Consider the following 23,106-nt stretch of genomic DNA (forward strand, 5'->3'; position numbering starts at 1 on the left):
TCCCCGACCCCCCCAACATGCCGATGCCATCAGGAGGAAAAACAAGCGCTTTGTGGGCTCTTTGATGAGGAATTGGGTTCGTCTGAAGAAACTTAATGTCATCTCGCTGGTGTTCAGAAGATGGAAGGGCTGTTCCAAAAAAAGAAAGAAAGCGTTTTTCGTCTGATGTCACTGGAGCGAGCGAACCTCAGGAGGAAATCCATCTTAGGCCCGCTTTCAGGAGAAGACAACCCCTTCAGCGGGGAAATAATTCTCCCATAGTAGATTTGGGGAAACATTTCTCCTGAATGTGTGAATCCAAGGAAAGACGGAGGAGTTAACTTGAAGCTCACAGCTTTAACTTTTTTTATTTAGGGGTTTATCCTGATGGTGATCCGACCGAATGTCTGGTTTTAGACCAGCAACCCTCGTGTTCTCAGCTGCCAAACTAAGCAGTGAAGAGATCTACATTCTAATAAAGTGTCTAGCTCTGATGGCGCTGAGCGTGGGGGGACCGGGGAGGGGGGGATTAATCCGGCTCCTCCAGCTGCATGTTGGTGAAGCTCCTTTCTTGGTCGGCGTCCCAGAACCAGAACCAGAAGGCAACTCGCTCAGATGTGAGAGCCAGAATTTGACTAACAAGTGTTGAGGAATGGCCAACTGTTTGGAGTCAGTGGAGAACAATGGGGGCTGCTTCTGGGGGGGGGGGTCGGTTCACACGGGGATGATTTCACGTGCCCGCTGAAGCCGGAAGAGGCCGTTTGCGCAGTGGACAGGTGAGAACAGCTACACCTCCTCGACCCACGCGTTTTAGTGCCCCCTCCCCCCTCCATCGCGATGGAAGCAACGCGTGGACTCGCGCACAGACACGCGCGGAGCTTCCACACACGCACCCCCCTTTTTAGCATCGTTCACGGACCTCCCACGAGGCGTGGCCAGTATAGAAGCTTATAAATGCGCGCGCCACGCGCATCTACCCAAACCCGACTCGGCGATGCGCACGGGAGGACGCGCCGTAAACCCGTTTGTGTTGGACTTCGCCTTCAGGATTCCTCGTTTCTGATTTCTCTCTTGTTTGTCATGTCGAAAAGCAACGCGAAGAAGGCGGCCGTCTCCGCAGCCGGCGCGGCGTGCGTGTGCGTGCTGCTGCTCTTGGTCGCGCTGCAGCATCACCGGTCCCGGGCGCACAACGAGACGCGCGCACTGGACGCCGGGACGCGCTCCCTGCTCCAGGACGCCGGGCAGGACGCGGACGCGGACGCGCAGCCGCTCAAGGGGGGGTTCTCGGCGTACTTTGGCAAGCTGACCCGCGAAAAGAGGGAGGTGGAGAAGCCCCGACGCCCCCCCGCCGCCGACGCGTCCCCGGCGGAGGACATCGGCGCCGACGACGTCTTCATCGCGGTGAAGACCACGAAGAAGTTCCACCAGTCCAGGCTGAACCTGCTGCTGGACACGTGGATCTCCAGAAACGCGCAACAGGTAGATCCACCAGCGCGTTATTCATTTCGCTTTGCGCGTGCGAGGCTTGGCTGTTTTACGCGCTGCTTGTTTGCGGGCGGACGCTGCGCAATAAGCCGCCGTTCCCGTGTAGGTGATGCCTGATGGCTCCCTGCAGGGCTGGGAGCCACCCCCCCCCCCCCCCCCTCCCACACACACACGCAGCGGCTCCACAACCCCCGTCTGAATCTCGCTTACGTTTTATTCTTCTCTGAGTGATGTTCCTGAGAACCGAGGGTCAGTTTGAGGACCCCCCCCCCCTCTTCCTACACTCTATTATCCCCCTCCCCTCTTTGGTTGTCCCTTTGAATGCCCCCCCCCCCCCCCCCCCCCCCCTGGTGCAATGGATGCTTCACAGCACCAATGTCCCCCCTTCCAGGACTATAACAAAGCATCTTTCTGAAGGGGGGAAAGAAAAGCTCCCCCCCCCTCTCTCTCTCTCTCCATGTGGGAACGTGGGAGCTGAGTCTGGGTCAGGCTCACTGGAGGGATGGGAAACCTGGGGGGGGGGGGGGTGGTAATGGGAAGGCCTGGGACAAAGGGGTGCATCTAGGCAAGCTTGTGTTGGGACAAAGACACAGACGGTTTAGTGAGGACGGAACTCAGAATGATTTGATATCCTCGGGCGTCACCCCCAGAGTTCCTCCTCTTTCATCTCTAGTACGGGTCGTTTTTTTTATGCTTGAGGTGTGTTTAATGTCAGGCCGCCGGGTCCCGGAGCAGGTATAGAGTTACCTCCAAATCAGGCTCGATGGTGCTAATTGGTTATCACCGTGCAGGATGCTGCTAGATTTGAACCTATAACAGCAGGGCTGACAGGCAGACAGCTGGTCGGTGGCTGCAGGGAACCAAAAAAAAAAAAAAAAAGCCCACAAAGCAGGAGGGAGTTCCTGGAGAAAGGGTGACAGGTGGTCAGGCGCCGGAACAAAGGACGGCCCTAATGCCCGCCATGTGATGCTCTGAGTTCCCACCACGCACATATGGCGCCTCCTGCACCTTCAGGCTTGATTCTCACGCTCCTCGCGTGAACATCTGTGGCGTCTGGACTCTCTCTCTCTCTCTCTCTCTGCCGCTGCTTAGGTGGGACCTGGGGGGGGGGGGGGGGGGGCAGGTGATCTCTGTGATAACCGTGTTGACGCAATAGAGAATCAGGTTCTTCATCTTTGAGCCCACTCTGAGTGTAAACAGCATTTTTCTGTAAATCCAGCAGCTTCAGTATCTTTACACCGAAGTTTCCCCTTTGTGGTTTGACTCGACGCTTTATGCCCCCCCTTTGTTGCATTTCCCTATATCAATCAACCTGGGATTTAAAGTCAGGGAATACAGTTCGCGATGTCTTTTCGTCCTCTCCAAAGTTTCACTGTGACGTTTTGACAAAAGAAGCCTGGCGCTGAACTCGGTTCCTGATCGGCGAGATCAAGAAAAGCGCTGAACATGTTTGGAACCTCGGGAACAGAAGAGGGAAGGAGCCAGGGTGGAGGATAGGGGGGGGGGGGCTTCCTTCCTTCCTTCCCGTGGAGCGAGCTGGAGACAGCCATGGCGGCACCAGGTCCAACCCCGAGCAGGGCCGTGACTGGCCTTCCTGTGATCAGGAGTGCACCCCCCCACCCCCCCGCCGCTGGTCGTTACTCTCCCTCTTCCCCACGCCTCTTATCTCCACTTCACACACAGCCGCCTTTATTCAAATGAATCAGTATTCCACCGGAGGAGAGAAGCTTCCCGGGACTTTTCTCCTTGGTTAACTCCTGCAGCTGTATGCAAATGCAAATGCAGCTAAATATGGAGACTTTACCCAGCTCCAAAACTCACAGCATTGTTCTATTCAAGGGGGCTCTGGCTGGGGGGGGGCACACACACGCCTTTCTGTTTACTAATCAGCGGCGAGATTCCGAGCCTGTCCTCCCTCCCTCTCTTTCTGTCAATGCCCTGGCAGCTCTGGCAGCTGCCTCGGTGACGCCGTCTATTCAACGGGGCCGTGATCCCATCGCCCCCCCCCCCGCCCCCACCCTTCCTCAAACAAACACGGGCTCACGGCTCGCCGTTTGTCTCGCGAATAGTCCAGGCGGTTAAAATAAGAAAAGAAAGGGAAAATGGAAAGACACAACTTTCGCAAAATCGCTGGCAGGACTGCGAGTCCTCGTCCACCCGGGGCGCCTGGGCTCGGCGTGTGGAGACACGTGGCGTCGATTAGGCGGCACGGTGTTCTGCAGGTGCTGCCCCGCCTGAGGTGAAAGGTAAACAGACGGTTACAAAGCCCGGGGCCTGCAGCCCTTTCAGCATCGCCGCCGAGCGACTCGCACCTGCTCGGCGGCGGGGGCCGTCATAAAGAGGAGGCTAATCTCGTTTTAAAGCGCCTCCTCCTCATTGTTGCCTCCTTTTATGAGTAACTGCTGCGTTTAACAAGCGTTTGCCGTCTCCTGGTTCCATTCCTGATCAGGCCAAGGATCAACGAGTCCAGCAAAGTGAGGCAGGGTGGGATGGGATGGGATACGGGCAGCGGAAGGTCTGCATCTGGGATGCTTTGGGGGGTGGCGGCAGGGTTGCCATGGCGAGAGGGGAAACGTGGGACAAAGGGTCTTTATTGGAGCAGAGGGGGGCGGGTTGTTTAACTCGATTTGATTGATTTTGAATCGCGCCTCGAATCCTAATCGCGTATTTTGTTTCTTCACAGACGTACGTCTTCACGGACGGAGAAGACGAAGAGCTAAAGAAGAGAATTGGTGAGTTTTACGACGTCTGATTTAAGGCGAGGTTTATTTAGAAAGAGCCGTGATATTAGTTCTCAAAGTTCGAATTCTGCCCGGCCTCCAGCGCTGGCTCAGATTCAACTAAAGATCCTTGCATTTCTTTCATGGTCTCCACAGGGAGTCACGCAATCAACACCAACTGCTCTGCAGCTCACAGCCGGCAAGCGCTGTCGTGCAAGATGGCGGTGGAATACGACAAGTTCATAGAGTCTGGGAAGAAGTAAGCATCGCGTAAAAAAACGTAGTCGTTCGTTTTAACGGCGGTCCTTTGTGCGAACGTCCGGGGATCTAAGCCGTCTTCCGTTTCTGCTTCCTAGATGGTTCTGTCACGTTGACGATGACAACTACGTCAATGTTGGGACTCTGGTGAAGTTCCTGTCCCAATATCCCCACACCCACGACATGTACCTCGGCAAACCCAGCCTGGACCGGCCGATAGAAGCCACAGAGCGGCTGGGGGACAACAAGATGGTGCGTAGAAGATTCTACATTTGCCGTATCTGATGGACGTCTGATAGTTCAGTGTTTTAATAAACTATTTCTTTGACCCTTCAGAAACCAGTTAATTTCTGGTTTGCCACTGGGGGAGCAGGGTTCTGTGTGAGCCGGGGCCTGGCGCTGAAGATGAGCCCGTGGGCCAGGTGGGGGAAACGGATATATTTACTGGATACTTCACATTTCTAGAACATTTTGAGTCTCAGAAATTGTGGGAAATGCTATTTTCTTTTCAAAATAAAAGCATGTCCAGCATCAATGACAGTAAGGGAAGTGTTGTCCAGGTCATGTTTGGAAAAGATGAAAAGTACAATATGGCCACAACGTGGACTCTGATTGAAAGCCTGTGTATTTTGTTGTCTTTCCAGTGGTGGCCACTTCATGAACACGGCAGAAAAGATCCGCCTTCCCGACGATTGCACCGTCGGCTACATCATCGAGTCGGTTCTGGGTGTCCCCCTGACCCGTAGCAACCTGTTTCACTCCCACCTGGAGAACCTGCAACTAGTATCAAGATCTGAGATACACAAACAGGTATCAGAGAGGCTTCTACTCGGTCTTTATGAACAGCATGAAGGCGTCGGCTTTCTCTATTTGGCTCACGTTCTTTTGTGCAACCTTTTCAGATTACCCTCAGTTATGGGATGTTTGAAAACAAAAGCAACATCATCAGTTTGAAAGGGGCTTTCCCCGTGGAGGAGGACCCATCAAGGTGAGAAATGTTCATGCGGATTTCACAGATTTCAAACCATTTCAATTTGTTTCCACGATTCTAACTCTACTCCCTCCCTCTCTGTCTTCCAGGTTCAAGTCTGTGCACTGTCTCCTGTACCCGGACACCCCATGGTGTCCGCTCCAGGTTGCCCTTTAGGACGACCGCTCCTTTCTCATCCACGTCCCCGTCACGCCTCGGTATCTGAAAGGCTCGCGGGGACCAGTGTTTGTTGTTCGACCGTGCCGCTGCTGTATTGTTGCCGTGGTTGTGTGCGGTCTTTAATGGTTTTACTGGGCTGCTGTGCGGCCCGTCTTGGGACTATTCCTTCCCGCCCGGAGCCAGGATTTCGTCCCCTAACCCTGGGGTGGAGGCCTCCAGCTCTCGGCAGGAAGTGGCTCTAAGTGTTAAGCTTTGCAGGCAATCAGTTGAGCTTCGCGATGTATTTGTTGCTTGTAAATGTATCTGCAATTCTCATAGAATGCGTTGACATATATCCAAGCCTTTTTTTTTGCCAGCTTTACATTAACACTTATTTCAATTAGCTTTCAGAACTTGAGAAGCCGCTCCGTTCTGTGTTTGTCGGGTCTTTATGAGCAACTTTTCCTTGTTTAGATATTTTAACTCGGACTCCGGACAGATGCTCTAATATGAAGACGTGCTTTTAATTTAGCAGTGCTATTTTCTTATTCTTCCCACAAGCTTAGCTGGTATTGGGCAGATTTCCCAAAGCATCCTTGGGCGACCCTAATCTGAAGCAAATCAGGAAAATGCACTTTTTGATGACCTAATTTACATTCTTTAATGACTTGCTTCAGATTTGTGTCTAAAACCTAGATAACCCTTAAAAAAAAATCAATATCCATTTGTATGTATTTAATTTCCTTGCATTTGTTACAATCAGGGAACGGTAATGAGCGGAAGAGATTTTGATTTGGGTTTGCAATCCGCTTTTGAATTGCATTGAAATGCATTTTTTTTTTCTTTTAGTCGAAACGTTGCACAGCTAAGGTTCAAAACGAGCTGGTGTTCGCCCCTGAAAAGAAACTCACCTCACGGGATTAAAAAAAAAAAAAAGCCGAGCTCGACATGGTTGAATCTGGGCGACGGTCTGCACAAAACGTGACGCCTCGCTCTTATCTTTAACATTTCCTCGACTCGGAAACGGCAGCCGGCTGCTTTTGAGTCCCGTTTGGTGAAACTCGTCAGGATCAACATCGGCTTCCACATGGAGGCGCTCCCTCTGTGTCGTCGCTCACCCATATTGGGTCACGTTGTACAGCTTAATTACAGTATTGTGTACTGTGCCCTGTTTCAAACACTAGTGATTGTATAATGCGCCTGCTTTGTGGTTTACAGATGCTTTTAATGACCCTGGACATGACTTTTTTGTACTGCTTTGAAGTGTGTTAAAAATGACTGTGCTGTTTATTCTCCAGTATCTGGAGGGGGGTCGAAGAGTTCATTCCCAAAACTTGCTTCTCAGGGATTGATCTGATCCTGGAATTAACTACCATCGGACCCACGATGGGACCTGAAACTTTTAATAAAAGTGCATTAACCACTGAGAAAAATGAACATGTTTGGTCGTTTTTTTTATTTGAAAATGGAGACGTCATGGTTTATCCATGCCATTTCTGTCAACATATTTTCTGAATACTTTGTGAATCATATTAGCTGTATATAATTCCACTGCCAGCAGCCTGGCTGGCTAATTTATCTTAGCATAATTTATACAGGAGGAAATGACATATTGATTCTCTTCTATATAATAACCCTTCCTCGGGCTTCTAAAGCCTAAGCCAATAAAACGCATTCCGCTTTAATGATCCGTTTTAAAACCCCATCTTGAATTATATTGATTATAACTTGATTTGTCTGACTTCTGCGAAAGCAGCCCCAGCATTTACGTACATATAACATTTTGGACTACCTATATTGCAGCATTTCTTCACAATAAAACAGTTCAAATGGTAAATTTAGGCCTGTAATGCCTGCCTAACATGATTTTACCCTCTTCTCCATTCCGTCTGCATGCATGCTGGCTGAACTATCCGTCCCCAAAAGCCCCACATGTGAGACAAATTACACCCCCAACCCACAGACCATAATGACAGCTTTGCCTTCCAGACATGTATGGTGAGAAAAACATCTCTTTCATGTGCCTAAATCTCATGTCAACAGGGACCCGAGTCATTTCCATCACCTCATGAAAGATCCAGATGCATCTGCACAGGATCATCTCAAATCGTGCATCTCGATTAGTCGATTTCTGTCTTGTTAATTTGTCTGCAAATTGCTTCAGGCTGCAGCAACGGGCCAACTCTTTTACAGTGTCACAAACCTGACAAGGGTGGAGGGTGCGAATCCCTCCGCTGGCACTGCACCCATGGGAAAAGATAAGCCTGGTGTTATTACCCTGACGAGCTGTGAAGGCGTAAACAGCAATCGCACCGGCAGCGGCTTGATCCTTTACAACAAGAGGATCGCCTTTACATAAATAACTTAATAGTGTGTATGTGTGTGTGTGTGTGTGTGTGTGGGGGGGGGGGGGGGGGTAGGGTTAGTCTTATCTGTCTCTACATACTTTTACGATCACACACTCTCAAAACACTCACTTACATGTGTTGATGTTCAAAAGTCATAAATCAAGAGGCATGTGGCTCATTTATTCAAATCTCTTAAAGTTAATAAAGATCTGGTGATAAATCCGCAGCTGCAGTTTTGCAACAAGAGGGAATTTGGGTTTAAATCTTTGCTTCAGTTTATTTCGGATCTTTTAAACAGTCACGTCTGCGAGCACCTTTTGACGCAGGTGATCCCTGTCGTTGCTGGTTCTAATGTCTGTTCCCACAGCGGCAGCTGCTCAACGCAGTCAGGTTGGGGAGCCGATTACATTTAATTTATACCCTGAACAGAACAACAAATAAAGAGGAGCCTTAAAGCTCTTTCACATGCATCTGCACTATCGCGGTCCCGCCTGTCAAGTCGTTCTTTGGAGTGGGAGATTTCTATGCGGCTGTTTTTCCCGTGCGTGTTGTGCCAACGGATCAGAGACTACAAGAACACAAACACCCAACTGCAGGTCGACCAACTGTCAGAACTGAACTATAGGCTGAAAGATGACTGGCGGCTGTTGCAGATTATCTCCATTGATAAAAGATCCAGTATCCAAAATGTCGATCGTGTTCTGTTTACAAAACAGAACAATCCTCAAGCGCGACGCGAAAGGAGAGAGAAGCGAGGCCCGGCTGAGGAGACATTTATTTCACCTGGGGGGGGGTCAATTCACCAAAAAACATGGAGGCCTAAATGTGGCCATCTCAAAGCAGAGAGCAGGGGCGCAACTGGAAGGGTGGAGGCCCCTGCCCCCCCCCCCCCCAAATCAGGAAATAAATGGTGTTTCTATCTCAGATATTAAAAAAACAAAGAAAAAGAGTCACAAAATGACAATAAATCCCCCCCCCCCCCCCCTTTGTCTCTAACACCAAACAGGAAGCAGTTTCCAGGCTGTGTCAAAATAATGGCAGCCGTCTATCAAAGACATCCTCATGCATCCCTGTCACCATGACAACAGTGCAGACCCAGCTCTGTTTCACGCCATATTTAGAATAAACACCTACAGTAATTCGCTGACCCTTTAATCCCAATCCAAATCTGGATTATGATCTAAACAATGATCTCAATCTCCAGTTGTGTGAAATGTTACTTTCTGCACTCTTGATTTTGTTTTGCTCATCACCATTTATGACGCGTCATCGCTGAGCTGCCCGTTCTTGCGCCTCCAATCCGATCTGCGCTCCCAAACTCCTGGATTTGGGAGCGCAGATCTGGAGCTGCAGGAATGCTGCAGCCGGACATTCCTCGCAGTTCGGAGGATCACAGGGAAGCCGGCCGCTCACGCATTGTCTTCATGTTGTGCCTTTGCTATATCAGTCAGTCTCCAATTAACAGCCTGCATTGTCTGGAGGATTAGGAGGAGCGGCCTCTCCCCCGACGACAAGAGAGATCTCACGGCAACTGGCGTGGGCCTTAATCCCCCCCCCCCCCCCAAAGGCAAACCATAATCCAGGTATCACATAACCTGATTTAGAGTTTAAACCTGCAGAGAAAGCTGCACTGGAACAGTTGGAGGACTTAACGCGTAAACGAGGAGGTGGCGAGCTTTGACTCCCGCTGGAGGAGTCAAACCTCCTCACCATGGTAACGATGCAGCTGCAAGACGCAGGAGGTGCGTCCCGGTTCCGGTCTTCATCCGCCTCATCCGGGATCATCCCCTGATGAGGAGGTGTGACGTCAGGGCTGGGGAGTCCACGATTATGATTTGTATTCTTTTTTTCACAGATTCCAGATGTTGGGTCTTTCTTGAACGTGTCCTTGTGAGCCACCGTAGTTTGCTGCTAATTATCCGAGAAATTACAACACAACGCACATAATCTGATTATTTATGGTAGTTGGTGCTAAACCTCATACGTGACTCTTTTGTGTGTGTGTGTGTGTGTGTGTCGGGGGGGGGGGGGCATATCATTTCCTGTGGGGACGGAAAGTGAACCTATGAAGTGAAATCTCTCCTTTCCAGACTCCAGATGCCCAGCCGGACCCAGGAAGCATCTGTGCGTGGGCGTGGGGGGGGTGAGTGGGTGGAGGGGTTTACGAGGAAATGACCCCCCCCCCCTGTCCATTCAGCGCCTCATCCAGTGCATTAGTGATGCATTCCTCCAGTCCAGCAACCAGCAAGATAATTCTATTTCCTCGACAGCAGAGACCGTGTGAAGTTTCATCTGCGTCTCTGGATAAAACAGCAGAACCCAGGAAAGGACGTTCAATATGGCATTCAGCAGATACACACTCGTCCACAGACTTCCTCAGCAGGAGCCCACTCGATTTGTTTGGGTGGGAGTGGGAGCGGCAGCTGGCCGGCGGTATGAAGGAAGTTGACTAAACCAGACTGGTGGCCCCGGTGCGGACTCTGACCTCTAAGCCTGCAGCCGGCCCAGAGGTCAGGAGCACAAAACCGCCTTTCTGCTCCACTCTAAGTCATCAGCATGCAGAACCGAGCGGAAGCGGAGAAGTCCACCGGTTCAAGTCCCAGCGCAGACCAAATGAGGCTGGAGAGAGGCCAGTTTTACCCTCGGAGCACTGCCGAGGTGCCCTTGAGCAAGTTAAACTACGTCTTACTATTAGACATTACACACTGCTGTATAAACCAAAAAAATTAATACATTCCTTGATGCTGCCCCCGAGCAGCTGTATCAAACACTGCTGCCTGGAGGCTGTTGTTGGATGCTGCCCTCTGGCGGCAGGAGAAGGTAAGGATGGAATAAAAAACAGGCGCAGGACAGTTAATGTTGGTTTAATTTCTGAAACACAGCATTTAAGTTCAATATAAACACAGGTTGACAGATAGCAAATAAAATAAAATAGAAAAGTCATGTACAAAATAACAATAAATGACAGATTAGAATCTATTTCTTATTCACATTAACAAGTCTCACACCACGTGCTACAGATCCTAAGAAGAAATAAAACTAAGGCATACAAGCAAATAAAAAAAAATATTTAAAAATGGGAAACAATCTTTTTAAGAAATCCAAAAAATGAAACGTCAATTCCAGCCACGGTTTTCTTCATGTTGTCGATTATTTTTTTTAAATCTGTACAACAGCACATTTCAAACAACAAAGAAAATACGAATACTACCTAAAAACAAGGAATATTGCAATAGAGTTAGAATATTTCACGGAGCGTAAATGGTTTAAAAACGTCCGGCTCATTTTCTCATTCGACTGCATGGGCAACCGGGCGATGTCCACTTCACAAACCTCGACAGGAGACGACGAAGATCTCAGTCAGAGAGGAAAACGGTTGCACTTGGAACGAGTTGGCACTTCTTGCACTGGTTGAAAATGCACGTCTGCCAGAAGCAAGGTGAAGCAGGAGAAGCAGGAAAAGCGGAAACGAGGATGGTCACGCTTCCACGGCAGGTTTCCGGATCACGCAGAGCGGACTCCTCCCAGTCGCTTCACAGCACTTGTTGGAAATGCTAAAACACATTTGTGAGACGCCGTTTTGCCGATGCATCGGGTTCCTCTTCAGAAACGGCTATTTACATGTTGTCGCGCAAGTCTCCGTCGAGATTCTTGTCAGGATAATCAGAGAGAGGAATTTTTTTTAAATCCTGAACTGGTGTTTTCGGGTGAGACGAGTAAACAATTGTTACTGGGAAGCGTCGGGCAGTCTGGAGGAGAGGCAAACTCAAAAGAGTCGAAGGTCACAGAAGAACCCATGAACAACCTTTCGAAGGGCGTTTCTTCTTCCAGTAGTATAAAGACTCTTCACCTCAAACCATTTTCATCCGGATGTCAAACGGCTGCATTTCCGTCAAGCAGCTCGTTTTTTGTCCTCGAGAATCACGTTCACAGTTTGTTACAGCTGCTGCGGTCGACTAGCGGCTCATCGCTGAGTAGAATACAAATAAAAGACCCAGAAAATAACAGTGTCTTAAAAGGTTTCAGCATCTCCCCTGTGAGACGCAGGAAAACTGGTCCCCAAACATGGGATTCAACACAAAATGCAAAAACAAGCCGAACCCGGAAAACTGAGATGATGCGGTGGAAATGTCTTTATTCTACGACAGTACGGAGTCACGTTTAAGGAGTTGGTCTCCCACGGCGACGAGCGAGAGGGCAGTACAGTACTAAAACAAAACAACCAGTAGTCATCAGTCTACAGTCCTCAGCGCTACGATGCCTTGAGACGCGGTGGACTCAAAAAAGGGATTTTAAGAACGTGAAATTGGAGATTAGATCGTCGCGTCAAATGGGCAGAAAAAGCACATTTTGGTTTTCTGCAAATCAATCATGCGAGACGTCGGATGAAAGCAGGAGAAGTGATTTCTGATTGGATGCCGCATGTTGCCTACTGTGCTAGAGGGCTGTTGGGATCCGGTGGGCTGCTGGGACTCGGTCGGCTGCTGGGATCGGGTCGGCTGCTGGGATCGGGTCGGTTGCTGGGATCGGGTCGGTTGCTGGGATCCGGCCGGTTACTGGGATCCGGCCGGTTTCTGGGATCCGGTCGGTTGCTGGGATCCGGTCGGTTGCTGGGATCCGGTCGGTTGCTGGGATCCGGCCGGTTACTGGGATCCGGCCGGTTGCTGGGACCCGGCCGGTTGCTGGGATCCGGCCGGTTGCTGGGATCCGGCCGGTTGCTGGGATCCGGCCGGTTGCTGGGATCCGGCCGGTTTCTGGGATCCGGTCGGTTACTGGGATCCGGCCGGTTGCTGGGATCCGGTCGGTTGCTGGGATCCGGTCGGTTGCTGGGATCCGGCCGGTTGCTGGGATCCGGTCGGTTGCTGGGATCCGGTCGGCTGTTGGCCAGGTACTTGGCCCGCATGCTGGAGGTGTACTGTGGACAGATGACATGAATAATTTCTTTACAGGAAGTGAACCGCCTTCCTTCTACATCAAGCTTCAGACCCCCCCCCCCCCAATGATTCTTTAATCACATCTGAAATGAAAAGGTTCGGAGGATCGGAGGGATCGGAGGAGAGCAACAGATCACAGCTCAGGGACACGAGGAGTAAAAGCTCCTGCTAACTGAAATAACTAAACACTTGAGACACGGGAAGGACAGAGCAGGACGAGCTACAGGACGAGGACGTCGCAGGTAAACAGCCGTTGTGGAGGCGGTCCTTCTGCGTCCTTCATTCACGTTCAGGACGGACCCATGCATTTTACATTTAGAGCAGATACAATGGAAAAAAAGGCTGCATTTCAAACTCATATTTAAACATGACCCACCCGTGACGTCAAAGACAGAGCCAATCACATGACCTCCTTGGCAGAGGCTTTAAAAACTAACTCGTGTGAAATATTTCACCCTCGAACCCGATAATCAATAATCAAGACGAGGAGGGTCGTCGTGCGCCGCGATTTGACTTGTCACTGAGTCATGGGGTGTCAGGGCGGAGCTACAGCGTCACATGTTCGTCTGGATATTTCCGTGGTGCAGATTGGGGGGGGGGGGGGGGGGCGCATGCAGCCAGGTGGGACATTTAAGAGTTAGGTCATAGGTGGGGGGGGTGTCCTGAATCAGAAGGGGAGGAGCAGAGCTGGGAGTTTGGGAGGAGGAACAGGCCAGCAGGAGGAAGAGGCAGGCATGTTTAGTACCTGTTAGCTTAGCAGACGAGGCTACCAAAACGACCTGGAACTGTCCGACGGCTTTAACTGCCAGCTGTGACCGCTGTTACTGTCGGCGGCGGTCAAATACAGCTGAGGGGGGGTCGCAGGGGACAAAGAAACAAAAAACGACAAGAAAGAGAGTATAGAAAAGATGCACAAAGCAGCGTCGAGGTCCAAGGCAGACACACACCAGGGAGGGAGGGGCCTCTGGTGGTGGTCGGAGGGGGGGGGGGGGGCAGGAAGGAGTGAGTGAGGTTTGCCCCGTTTACGCCAATAACAGCGCGAGTTACAGAGTTTCTAGTTCCGGTCACACAGACGCTGAACGATTTGTTTTTACAGGCACTCACCGAGGGGGGAGGGGACTCTCGCCCTATCAGGGGCGTGTTTTCACAGCGAGAGTTCTGAAAGTTGGCGTTCTGAGTCCTGCGGAATTAAAGGGCACAACGATGAGGTCAGTCAAAAGCACGCACTTACCAGCACGCCACGACAGACGTGCGGCGGCGCATCGGTACGTACATGTACTCGGTGACGGGGGCGTTGCTGACGGTGTGCGCTGCGGCGGGGATGGACGCCTCGCTGCCGTAGCTGCTGCCGCAGCTGTACAGGCTGGGCATGTGGACCCGGTACAGGTTCTCCTGGTTTTGCCGTCCTCCGTGGCTCAGAGACTCGTCCTCGCTGTCCTCGTCGCTCCTGCAAAAACATAATTAAACCACACAACAAAGTAAGAGCAGCACTGACCACCAGAGGGAGCCCTGATATTCCATTCAGCGCCGCTCACAATGTATATCAAAGAAAGGAATTCCCTCAATAATGGATGGCGATTATTAATCATCTACAAATGAAGACGATTGATCCTGAGCTTTCATATAAAGAAAGGCGGTATAAAATAAATCCTCGTATCGGCTAAGATAAGAAAAGCCTTTGTTTTACAACAGGAAGCAGCAGCTGAGATCAAATTGATGTGCATGGCTGGGGGGGGTCGGTTAATTACGTGCTGCAGCCCCCCCCTTGCTGATGGGACAAAGACATCACAATATTTTCATCCCTTCAGCTGCAGGAAGAGACACCAGCTCCGACTAATATGGTCAAAATTATTCGGGACAACGGGAAGCGGCTTGAGCCTTTTTCGGACACGAGCCAGCGGTAAATAATCCGTCTTTGTGGATGTAATCCCAAACGGAGCGCTTGTGAGTTTCCAGGATTCTCTCTTGCTCTCACCTCTTGGTCCTCCAGGTATGAGGCACGCTGCAAATGATTGCGCTGAACATGAGAGCCGTGATGAAGGAGAAGAACACGAGGTAGACGAGGCCTTCCAGGCCATCGTAGCACAGGCCGGTCATGGCCTGGACGTAGTCCTGCAAAAAGAGTGAGAGAGAGAGAGAGACTATATGAAGGTACATACAGGAAGAAGAAGGCTCGGGCGCCTTGTTTTTGGGCGTCGCCGCTCAACGATGGCCACGCCCCGTCCCTGCTCACCATGTGCAGGCTGCGACAGTCCACCAGGGCGGTGAGCTGATGGAGGCCGACCTCTGTCGTGTTCAGAATCCCTTGGATCTCCTCTAAATGTACCTGGTAATGAGAAAAAAGGGGTTGCCATGACAATGAATAACAAAGACACTTAACAGAATAAACAACCACAATTCTCGCCAAACTAAAAGGTATTTTCCTGCGTTTAAGTGGTGCTGAAATGGAGAAAACGCGACCATGCATGCGATTTACGCCGCTGATTAGCCAATCCGTGCGCATGAGGGGCGCGTCTTCATCCACACACAACGCTGCAGCGAGAAGCCGATTCTAATGTGTGATAACTTTATAACGGAGTGTTTCCCTCCTTCCTCCAGTTTTCACCGGCGCTCCGCTGGAAGCCCCGTCCCGTTGCCTGCTCGGAACATTTCCGCGGCCTCAGCACATTTTTCTCTGGGCGGGTGCGTGAAGTGGAATATTTCTCCGTCTGTTCCCGAGGTCAGCGCTCAGGCCCGGCGCCGGACAATACCGCCGCCGTATCGACCGCTGAAAGCCTAATGCAGCTATGGACATAAAGCGGGCCCCAGGTGGGCCGTCAGCAGAGCTTTATGTGGGGAGGGGCACGCCGCCTCGACGCAGGACGGCCGTTTGGTCCGCTCAGGAGGCGGCGGCGGGGGGGGGGGGGGTCGGTACCTTGGTTTGTTGGAACTCTCCGGTGGCGGAGCGGAGCAGCTCCGATACATCGTCCTGCATCTCCACCAACGCTTTGTGGCTCCCGGAAAGCTTCTGAAACAAAAGTATGAATAAATGAGCGAGCGCATCCCAAAAAGCATCCCCCCCCCCGTCCACCAACGGCTCCCCGCTCGCCGTCAAACGGACGGACCGTACATCTTCGTTTCCTTTATCGCCGTGCCAACAATAGATGCCTGGACTTCAAGCAGCACTCAGGAGGCTCTGATTTATTCATGCTGTTTGGAGGCCGCCCATTAAGGCAAACCACGGATTCAAGCGCGGGTCGGCTTCTCCAATGGCAGAAAGTCTTTGTGCCCACTTGAATTCATCATCACGCAGCGAATGTGGCGCCCGCTGCTCGACGGTTTCTGCGTATTCGTCTGGACCGAAGATGATTTAACAGACACACAGAACCAACCTGCTGGAAGGGGTTGGCCTGTTCCGAACTGCAACGGAGGTAATACTGCAGGATATCTGCGAAGCAAACGGGGCAGAAGGGACAGATCAGGAGCCGCTCGCAGGAATTCACGGGAAGGAAGTGGAACAGCAGGTTTGCAGAACAGACAGAGAGAACAAAACAATGAAAAAAGTTTAGTTTGATTGTGACATTGTAAGAATTGATGAGCCAACAGTACTTGATGGCTAAAGAGATCACTTTGCATTTCATTCACCGGTAAGCCACGCAAATTCAGCTTTTCATTTTGACATCTCTTATTTCCGGCTGCAGCGTTTCTCTCGCCTGATTCTTTCGTCGTCTTTGTTTCGGAACCGAGCAGCGGCTGAGGAGATCCTGAGCTCCCATCAGGAATGAACCGTGATTTGACCGGAGAGGCGAGAGAACACCGCCAACCTAACAGATGGCGCCGCGCACACAGCCGAGCGCGGCGCTTTTCATTCCCCACGCAGCTGAGCACGCATGCGGGGAGGATTTCCGGTGCGGAGGTGCACATATCAAGCCGTCCTCTGTAACACACCCACACATAAATAGGGAGTCTGACTCGGAATGATGAAGCTGCGGATGGCTCAACAGGAAAAGAGAAATCCCACCAGGTGGAAAGGTTTTTCAGGATTAGGCGGCTGAACGGAATCCGGTTCCAGTCCCTGGAGCTTCAGGCGTTGTCTGCGGCTTGCTTCAGATGATGAATAAAGTTTTACATTAAAAGTCAGCCGCATTGAGCTCCAAATACGGAAGAAAAAAAGAATGGAGAATAACCAAACAGACGGTTTCCCTTCTAATGCCATCAGTAAATGACCGGGAGCTTCGACGTCAAAGTAAAACTCCTTGTGTTACAGTAACAAACACAATTCAATGGCTGAATCGTTGATGTGTCACAGGGCAGGAAAGAGAACTGAAAGCCCCCATAATGCATCTCTCTGCCCCGAGGTGACGTGTGGCTCCAGAGCTGCAGCTTTAATGCAGCTCAGTGGACAGACCGAGTTCTCACGGCTGACTTCCAGCCGATGGATCTGCTGCCACTGGAATCCTGAAAGTGATTTCAATCATCGGATTCTAGAGAGCAGAAACGGACAAATGGTAAAAATAAACTAGTAAATAAACTAGTAATAAAAAGTAACTAGATGCGTGTTTTTATTCTAAAACACCAGCTTCTCTCTTTTTTTTTTGAAGACAATAAACGATCTCTCATCGCCGCTTCCCTTATCTCATGAATGCATTCCGCTTCTCACACAAACCCGAGGCAATCTTTTTTTCCCTTTCCGCGCACACATCCCATGATGACAGGACATGATGCGCAATGACTGAAAACCATCGGGGAGGCTTCTGTGCTGCCCTTTTAGCCCGGCTGCAGATGCGGCAGTTAGATTTTTAGAAGCCGTTCTTTAGGACAATGTCGTCTCACTGCTGCACAATAATCGGAGCATTGAGACCCGGAAGGGGGGGGGGGGGGGGGGGGGGGCTGAACAATCCGGGCGGCTGCATCCTCTACAGCTCGAGATGACTGGTCACCCGTTTAGAGAACAGAACGAACTCCTTATGGCATCTGAGGTCCGTTTGGACCCGGTGATTCATACCTGGATTGATGACGCCGTACTGCGCTGCAGCCTCGGTGACGTACATGTCGGGAGCGACGCAGAAGTCACTGGAGGACTGTGGGGGGAGAAAAGGAACTGCTGGAGTGACACTTCCACCGCCTACAAACAACACAGCAGTCGGCTCACGCCTCGCCGGAGACACTTACCACCGAGACCGTCAACTCCAGCCCCAGGGAGGCCCAGCCGATGACCAGAGCGACCACGGCAAACAGACACACCCTGGAGAGGAGAAGGAGTTTAAGCACCCTCAAGCTGCAGGGTCAGAGCGAGACGACTGGAACGTAGAGGAAGCATGTGTGAACGCAACACGTTCGGCTTCCTTCTGGCGATGAAACACTGATTTCACCCCGTTGACTACAAACCTAATAAAACGCCGAGCGGTCTCAATGAAACGATGGATCCTTTTTGCATTTAAATGTTCTCTCCATCTAACAAAACAGAAGCCAGAATATGAGGAATCTAATTTGCCATTGTATCAGGGCGTGACGCTTGTGTTGAAGCGAGTGTGACTGGGAATGAAATCGCCCCAGACGAGATCAGCTGCAGGGCTTTTTACGGGCAGCGGTTGCTTCTCGTTCTCTGGCGGCGGTTCAAATCATGAATAATTTTCTAAATTGCTCTTGCGGCCATAAAGCAATGATGAGACTCGCCCTATAAGCGTTCCCTTGGAGTTCCGGATGAGGCCCAGCAGCACCAGGAGGCAGATGAGGACATCGAACAGTAGCAGCGCCGTGTAGCCCAGCCACCTGCGAAGACAAGCGGCGTGAAGAACAGACGGGCCGGAGCAGAACGCAACAGAACAGCAGCTCCTGGATCGAGCAGCAGCGGCGGCGCCGGCGCCAGAGCAACGCTAACGTTCATTCATGTCTGTTTCTGCACTAGAAATCTCCTTTAGCGCCCAAACGGCTCCCCCTCCGTTCAGCAGCTCGTCGCTAACCGGATCCTCGGACACGCGCCTCGGACACGCGCCTCGGACACGCCGGCGGCTGTGACTGCAGCGACACGAGGACGGCGAGCGGGCCAAAACTGTAAGGTTATGGCGAAATGAGGAGCTGAAAGCGAGCAGAAGGGAACTAAAACGAGTCGCCGCCGCTGTCGAAATGACTCCCCAGCAGAAATCAGCAGGTTGGGACAGATTTCCAGATGTGGCGTTGGTGCCAGACTGATGCAACTATCAGGCTCATAATGGGGGGGGGGTGATTTGGGGGTGAAATGCAAGTGAATTTGATTGTGAGAACAGGAGCCACGACTCTTCAAACTTTTGTAATCAACTGGGGAAACTCCGTTTGAGATTCTTGGGAAGAGTCATTCCAGATGTCGGCGCTCGGATCGACTCCCCTTCCTCAGTTTCCCTTCGCTAAAAAAAACAAACATCTGAGGATCTTTTATTTAGCATTCCTCACGGCACTCGGAGCTGCCGCTTGGACTTCGGCGCCGCGGGTCCCTACCTGTACCAGTCGTAAAGCTCAATGTTGACGGCCAGCTCCTCCAGGGAGACGTCGGTCCTGTCCCAGAAGGGAATGTCCACCATCTGCCTGAGCAGCTCGTCCAGCTGGCCCTGCAGCTTTTGGATGATGGACAGGTAGTCCGCATGCTGCCCGTACTGACCCTCAAGCTGTTGCAGATTGTCTTCTACCGTCTGGTTCAACGAGGACGTGCCTTCGTACACCTAAGACCCGGGGACAGAGAAGGACAAGATGGAGTTGAAGGGAAAGGGGGGGGGGGGGGGGGAATAGTCCATGGCAGGAATTTGGTGGTGAATTTGAGCTCTCAATCTTACCAGCTTCTGCACCCCAGCGATTGTGCGGTTAGCGTGGCGCAGGGAATACGTCAGCCGGTTCACTCCATCACAAGTCTCGCTGTTCCCATAGAAACCGACAGCTATGCCAGCGCTGAGAGGAGGACAAAAGAAAAGGGAGGAGAGACGGGGTGGCGAGGAGGAGAGATTAGCTAAAAAAAGGACACAGTGAGGAGAGCGAGTGAGGCGTGTGAACTCCACGTTAACCCTGTCGGTTCAGACCCCCCCAGTCAACAGGCTCCTTTCAGCGCCAGCAGAAAGACGCCATACAGAACCATGGAAACCCGGGGAAATGGACAAGCTATGCCCAGAACCCCTCGCTAGGCCTGACGGGCCTCGCGTCCCGGCTGCTGCAACGGAAAACGGTTTCCACAGATACACAACAGATAGTTTTTATAGTATCTCCAGGTATTCTGACAACGTGGGTGTGTCCCCGGGGGGGGGGGGGGGGCGACGACATCAGGCCCAGCTTAACAGCATCCAATCGGGGTTTCTCTCTTCCTGGAGGGCTGCTAATCTCTTCCTCTCAGTTCCAAGACGTGATAAAAGGTTAGCAGATGCGGCGGATAGCAGAAACAAAACCAAGCTTCCTGCCGTGTGATGCGACCACTGAGGAAGCGCTCTACTGTCCTCTCCACATCGGAAGACACGCCTCTTCCAACAGTGGAAAATGATCAGCGTTCACAGCGGCATGGCGTTTGGTGCAATGACGCAAAAACCGAAGTCTGTGGAACAATAACAGTGGAAACAAAATGACCTGATGAGTCTCAAAAGAGCTCATCTGGTTTTATTTGTTAGCAGACACACACACACACACACACACACACTATACTGATTGTGATGCCGTTCTTGTACCGGTCGGATCCCCAAGCTCTTTGTGCTACTCTGGATCAGCGGTGGGTCTCCGGTGGCCCGTCCACAGGCGGAGGAAAACAGGAAGCAAATGCCGTGATCAAGCGCAGAAAGGATGATCGCAAGACGGTGGTTCGTCTGCGTCGCTCTGCTTTTGTGCTCGTGCGTACCTGCAGACGAGTGTTGCAATGATGACGCACCAGGCGGTGCAGCAGCAATCAGCACTGGCCTGCGCCTCGTTCTTGTTCCGCCGGCAGCACAGAAAAATAGAGTAGAAGAGCAGGAACAGAAGATCCAGGATCAGACAGGCGAGCGCCACACTTCCCAGTAAAAGCACGGACTGGGGGAGAGAGAGAGAGATGGAGGGGGGGGGGTATGGAAACTTTATAGCCGGTCCAATCAATACCACAAGAGGATAATGGACCTCCAAAGAGTTCCACAGAGAAACACGATGTAACGCGCTCGAACAAGAGTGCAGGGCATCGAGTACCTTTTAAACTGCAGGATTTATGGTTATTTGTAGTTTGTGATGCATCATAAAGCTTTAATGAATAATTTAGACTTGGCTCTTCATCTGCAGGCGTGTTTTGTGCGCAAGGGAAGGGAGCACATTCCCAAACCTTGAATGTCACTCAAAAGGAAACCGCGTTTTTCCATTTAGGTAAACAACTCGACGTCTTTGAGAAGAATGAAACGCATCAAGCACAAGGGAAACACCCAAAAGCCCTCTTTTAACAACATTTCAGAATAAAAGAATAATGCAGGAACCCTGAGCAAAGCGAAACCGATAATATCAGCTGCATGTTGTGACTATTATGTTACACACTGGCAGAATTTCAAAGCGAGCGCTTGGTTAAGACACGATCATCAAAGGCTCTCAGCGAGCAGCAGCACTTCTTATGTAGGTCAGACAGAAAGCCCGTCTCACCGCGTACTCCTGAGGATTCATGGCAGATTCCCATCCCAACACTTTTGTTTTGTAAAAGACATGGTTGCTTTACCCCCCCCCCCCCCCCCTTTAAGGATTTACCTATGTGGCTCTGCGTGGTTCAACCTAACACAACTCACCGAGTGTGACGACTATCCCGGTGTAAAGAAACTGGGATCCGATTCAACGCCAGACTCACGAGAGTGACTCATCCCACACCACCCACAGCATAATACACCCACGGTGAAGCCATCTAGACAAGTCTAGTCTTCCTTCCCATTTACAAGAATGAGCCGCCTGTGGCTACAGCGGGATGATACCGACAGCAGTGCTTGTTAAAACAGCTTAGAGACCATACATGTGATAAAACAGGTACAGGAATAGTTTTTGGAGGCTTTGTGCTCTTGATAGCATCCTCCTGTGCACACCAGGCACCAAGCATGTGCAGGTGCAACTATTATTTAGCCATCGAGCGCTTCCTGCATCCAACCGTGGAACAGAAAGAGAGACGACACGAAACTGAGGTGACGAGAACCGAGAAGCAGATGAGCAACGGTCGTCTTCCCGTTTCTCAGAATGAGTCACCGCTGGGCTCTCGGAGTCCTATTTGTGGCGTCAAAGAGGCCGTTATCTTATGAACCTCCCCAATGTTCACTCTTGTAGAATCTTAATCTTCGAACGCAGACCAGTTTCACAGAGACTTTCAAAAGAAAGTCAACAAGAAAGAGTAGATTTTCAATATGAGGAAGTCCGAGAAAGTATTTATCCACTATTAAATCACTGCGCACTAGAAGATGGACGATTAACTAACATGGAAACTAAACATCAAACATCTGCACTACGCCTCACGATTCGATTCGATCGGAGACAACGATCGATCGATGCACTCTCACCTGTTGGTAGGCCCAGTCCTCTGGTTGGAAATCACTGCCGGTTTGCTCGAACTTCAAGTCGAAGTGGGGAAGTTTGTGTAGAAGGTTGACCCACCACGGTGGAGAGTAGCTAAGCACTACTGCCATGGCGACTAGCAGAAGAGTTCCGTTTAGCCGAACGAGCCGGGAAGGATGCTCGAAGCTGTGAACACAAAAGCAGACACCGACTCAGAGGACCCGACACAACAATGTTAGCATTCAACTAGCATGACTGCCGAAGTTAGCAACATGTAACGCAGAATATACTAATCAAATATGAGTATTCTCCTATTTGGCAATAAATATATCATTTTGAAGGTGTAATTAATTATTTTACACACCAATCAGAATGGACAAAAAACAGCTCGCTAACAATGATTCAGCTTAAAGCACAACAATGTACGAATAGCTAACATTTGATTATTTCGCGACTTAGCTAGCCGAATTAGCGCGTTAGCATGTCACTTTAAATCAATGGCGTGTCGCTAACGAGCATCCCGAACGGAGAGTTCCATTTAAATTTTGCTTAAAAAAAAATTTGCTCCATTGTTACAGTTATATACAGTTATACTAGTTATACCCGTGTTGCGGCTAGCGTTAGCCGGTTAGCTGCTGGTTAACCTAGTTCCGTCGGCTGAGACTCGGGCAGGGAGGCAGAGAACAAGTCCCCTTCCCTTCGCTGAACATTCTGCTCTGCGGTTGATCACATCCCGCTTTGTTCCTCCCGTAGTTCTTCAGATCATCTCTCGGAGCGCTTTT

At 50.9% G+C, this 23,106-nt stretch overlaps 2 protein-coding genes across 3 annotated transcripts; one reads left to right on the forward strand and one right to left on the reverse strand.

Moving 5' to 3' along the window:
- The first annotated feature begins 1,059 nt into the window (after positions 1-1,059).
- On the forward strand, positions 1,060-5,589 carry lfng (LFNG O-fucosylpeptide 3-beta-N-acetylglucosaminyltransferase). The gene is made up of 8 exons (XM_068749756.1): positions 1,060-1,458; positions 4,148-4,196; positions 4,341-4,443; positions 4,541-4,694; positions 4,779-4,864; positions 5,087-5,252; positions 5,345-5,430; positions 5,523-5,589. Exons 1-8 carry the CDS (start codon positions 1,060-1,062, stop codon positions 5,587-5,589), a joined length of 1,110 nt encoding a protein of 369 aa, XP_068605857.1.
- Positions 5,590-10,773: 5,184 nt separating this feature from the next.
- Positions 10,774-22,455, reverse strand: ttyh3a (tweety family member 3a). Of its 2 annotated transcripts, none has more exons than XM_068749706.1 (14): positions 22,330-22,455; positions 20,679-20,848; positions 19,639-19,750; positions 19,307-19,527; positions 18,509-18,604; positions 18,005-18,077; positions 17,838-17,913; positions 16,225-16,280; positions 15,768-15,860; positions 15,087-15,179; positions 14,829-14,965; positions 14,127-14,300; positions 13,958-14,033; positions 10,774-12,834 (listed from the first exon to the last, which is right to left on the reverse strand). In XM_068749706.1, exons 1-14 carry the CDS (start codon positions 22,453-22,455, stop codon positions 12,349-12,351), a joined length of 1,989 nt encoding a protein of 662 aa, XP_068605807.1. In that variant the 3' UTR covers positions 10,774-12,348. The 2 variants fall into 2 exon arrangements, with proteins under 2 accessions (XP_068605807.1, XP_068605808.1); XM_068749707.1 differs by lacking the exon at positions 10,774-12,834 and adding an exon at positions 13,620-13,700.
- Between the last annotated feature and the right edge of the window lie 651 nt (positions 22,456-23,106).

This window comes from Brachionichthys hirsutus, chromosome 16 (genome assembly GCF_040956055.1).
Source record: "Brachionichthys hirsutus isolate HB-005 chromosome 16, CSIRO-AGI_Bhir_v1, whole genome shotgun sequence".
NCBI classification, from domain to species: Eukaryota; Metazoa; Chordata; class Actinopteri; order Lophiiformes; family Brachionichthyidae; genus Brachionichthys; species Brachionichthys hirsutus.

Excerpts from the sequence above, each read along its gene's own strand:
- lfng (XM_068749756.1), top strand. The coding sequence starts at position 1,060 with ATGTCGAAAAGCAACGCGAAGAAGGCGGCCGTCTCCGCAGCCGGCGCG. Across the intron at positions 4,197-4,340 it reads AGAGCTAAAGAAGAGAATTG|GGAGTCACGCAATCAACACC; the intron begins GTGAGTTTTACG and ends TGGTCTCCACAG. Across the intron at positions 5,431-5,522 it reads GTGGAGGAGGACCCATCAAG|GTTCAAGTCTGTGCACTGTC; the intron begins GTGAGAAATGTT and ends TCTGTCTTCCAG.
- ttyh3a (XM_068749706.1), bottom strand. The coding sequence starts at position 22,455 with ATGGCAGTAGTGCTTAGCTACTCTCCACCGTGGTGGGTCAACCTTCTA. Across the intron at positions 19,751-20,678 it reads ATTGCAACACTCGTCTGCAG|CGCTGGCATAGCTGTCGGTT; the intron begins GTACGCACGAGC and ends TCCTCCTCTCAG. Across the intron at positions 18,605-19,306 it reads GAGCTTTACGACTGGTACAG|GTGGCTGGGCTACACGGCGC; the intron begins GTAGGGACCCGC and ends TTGTCTTCGCAG.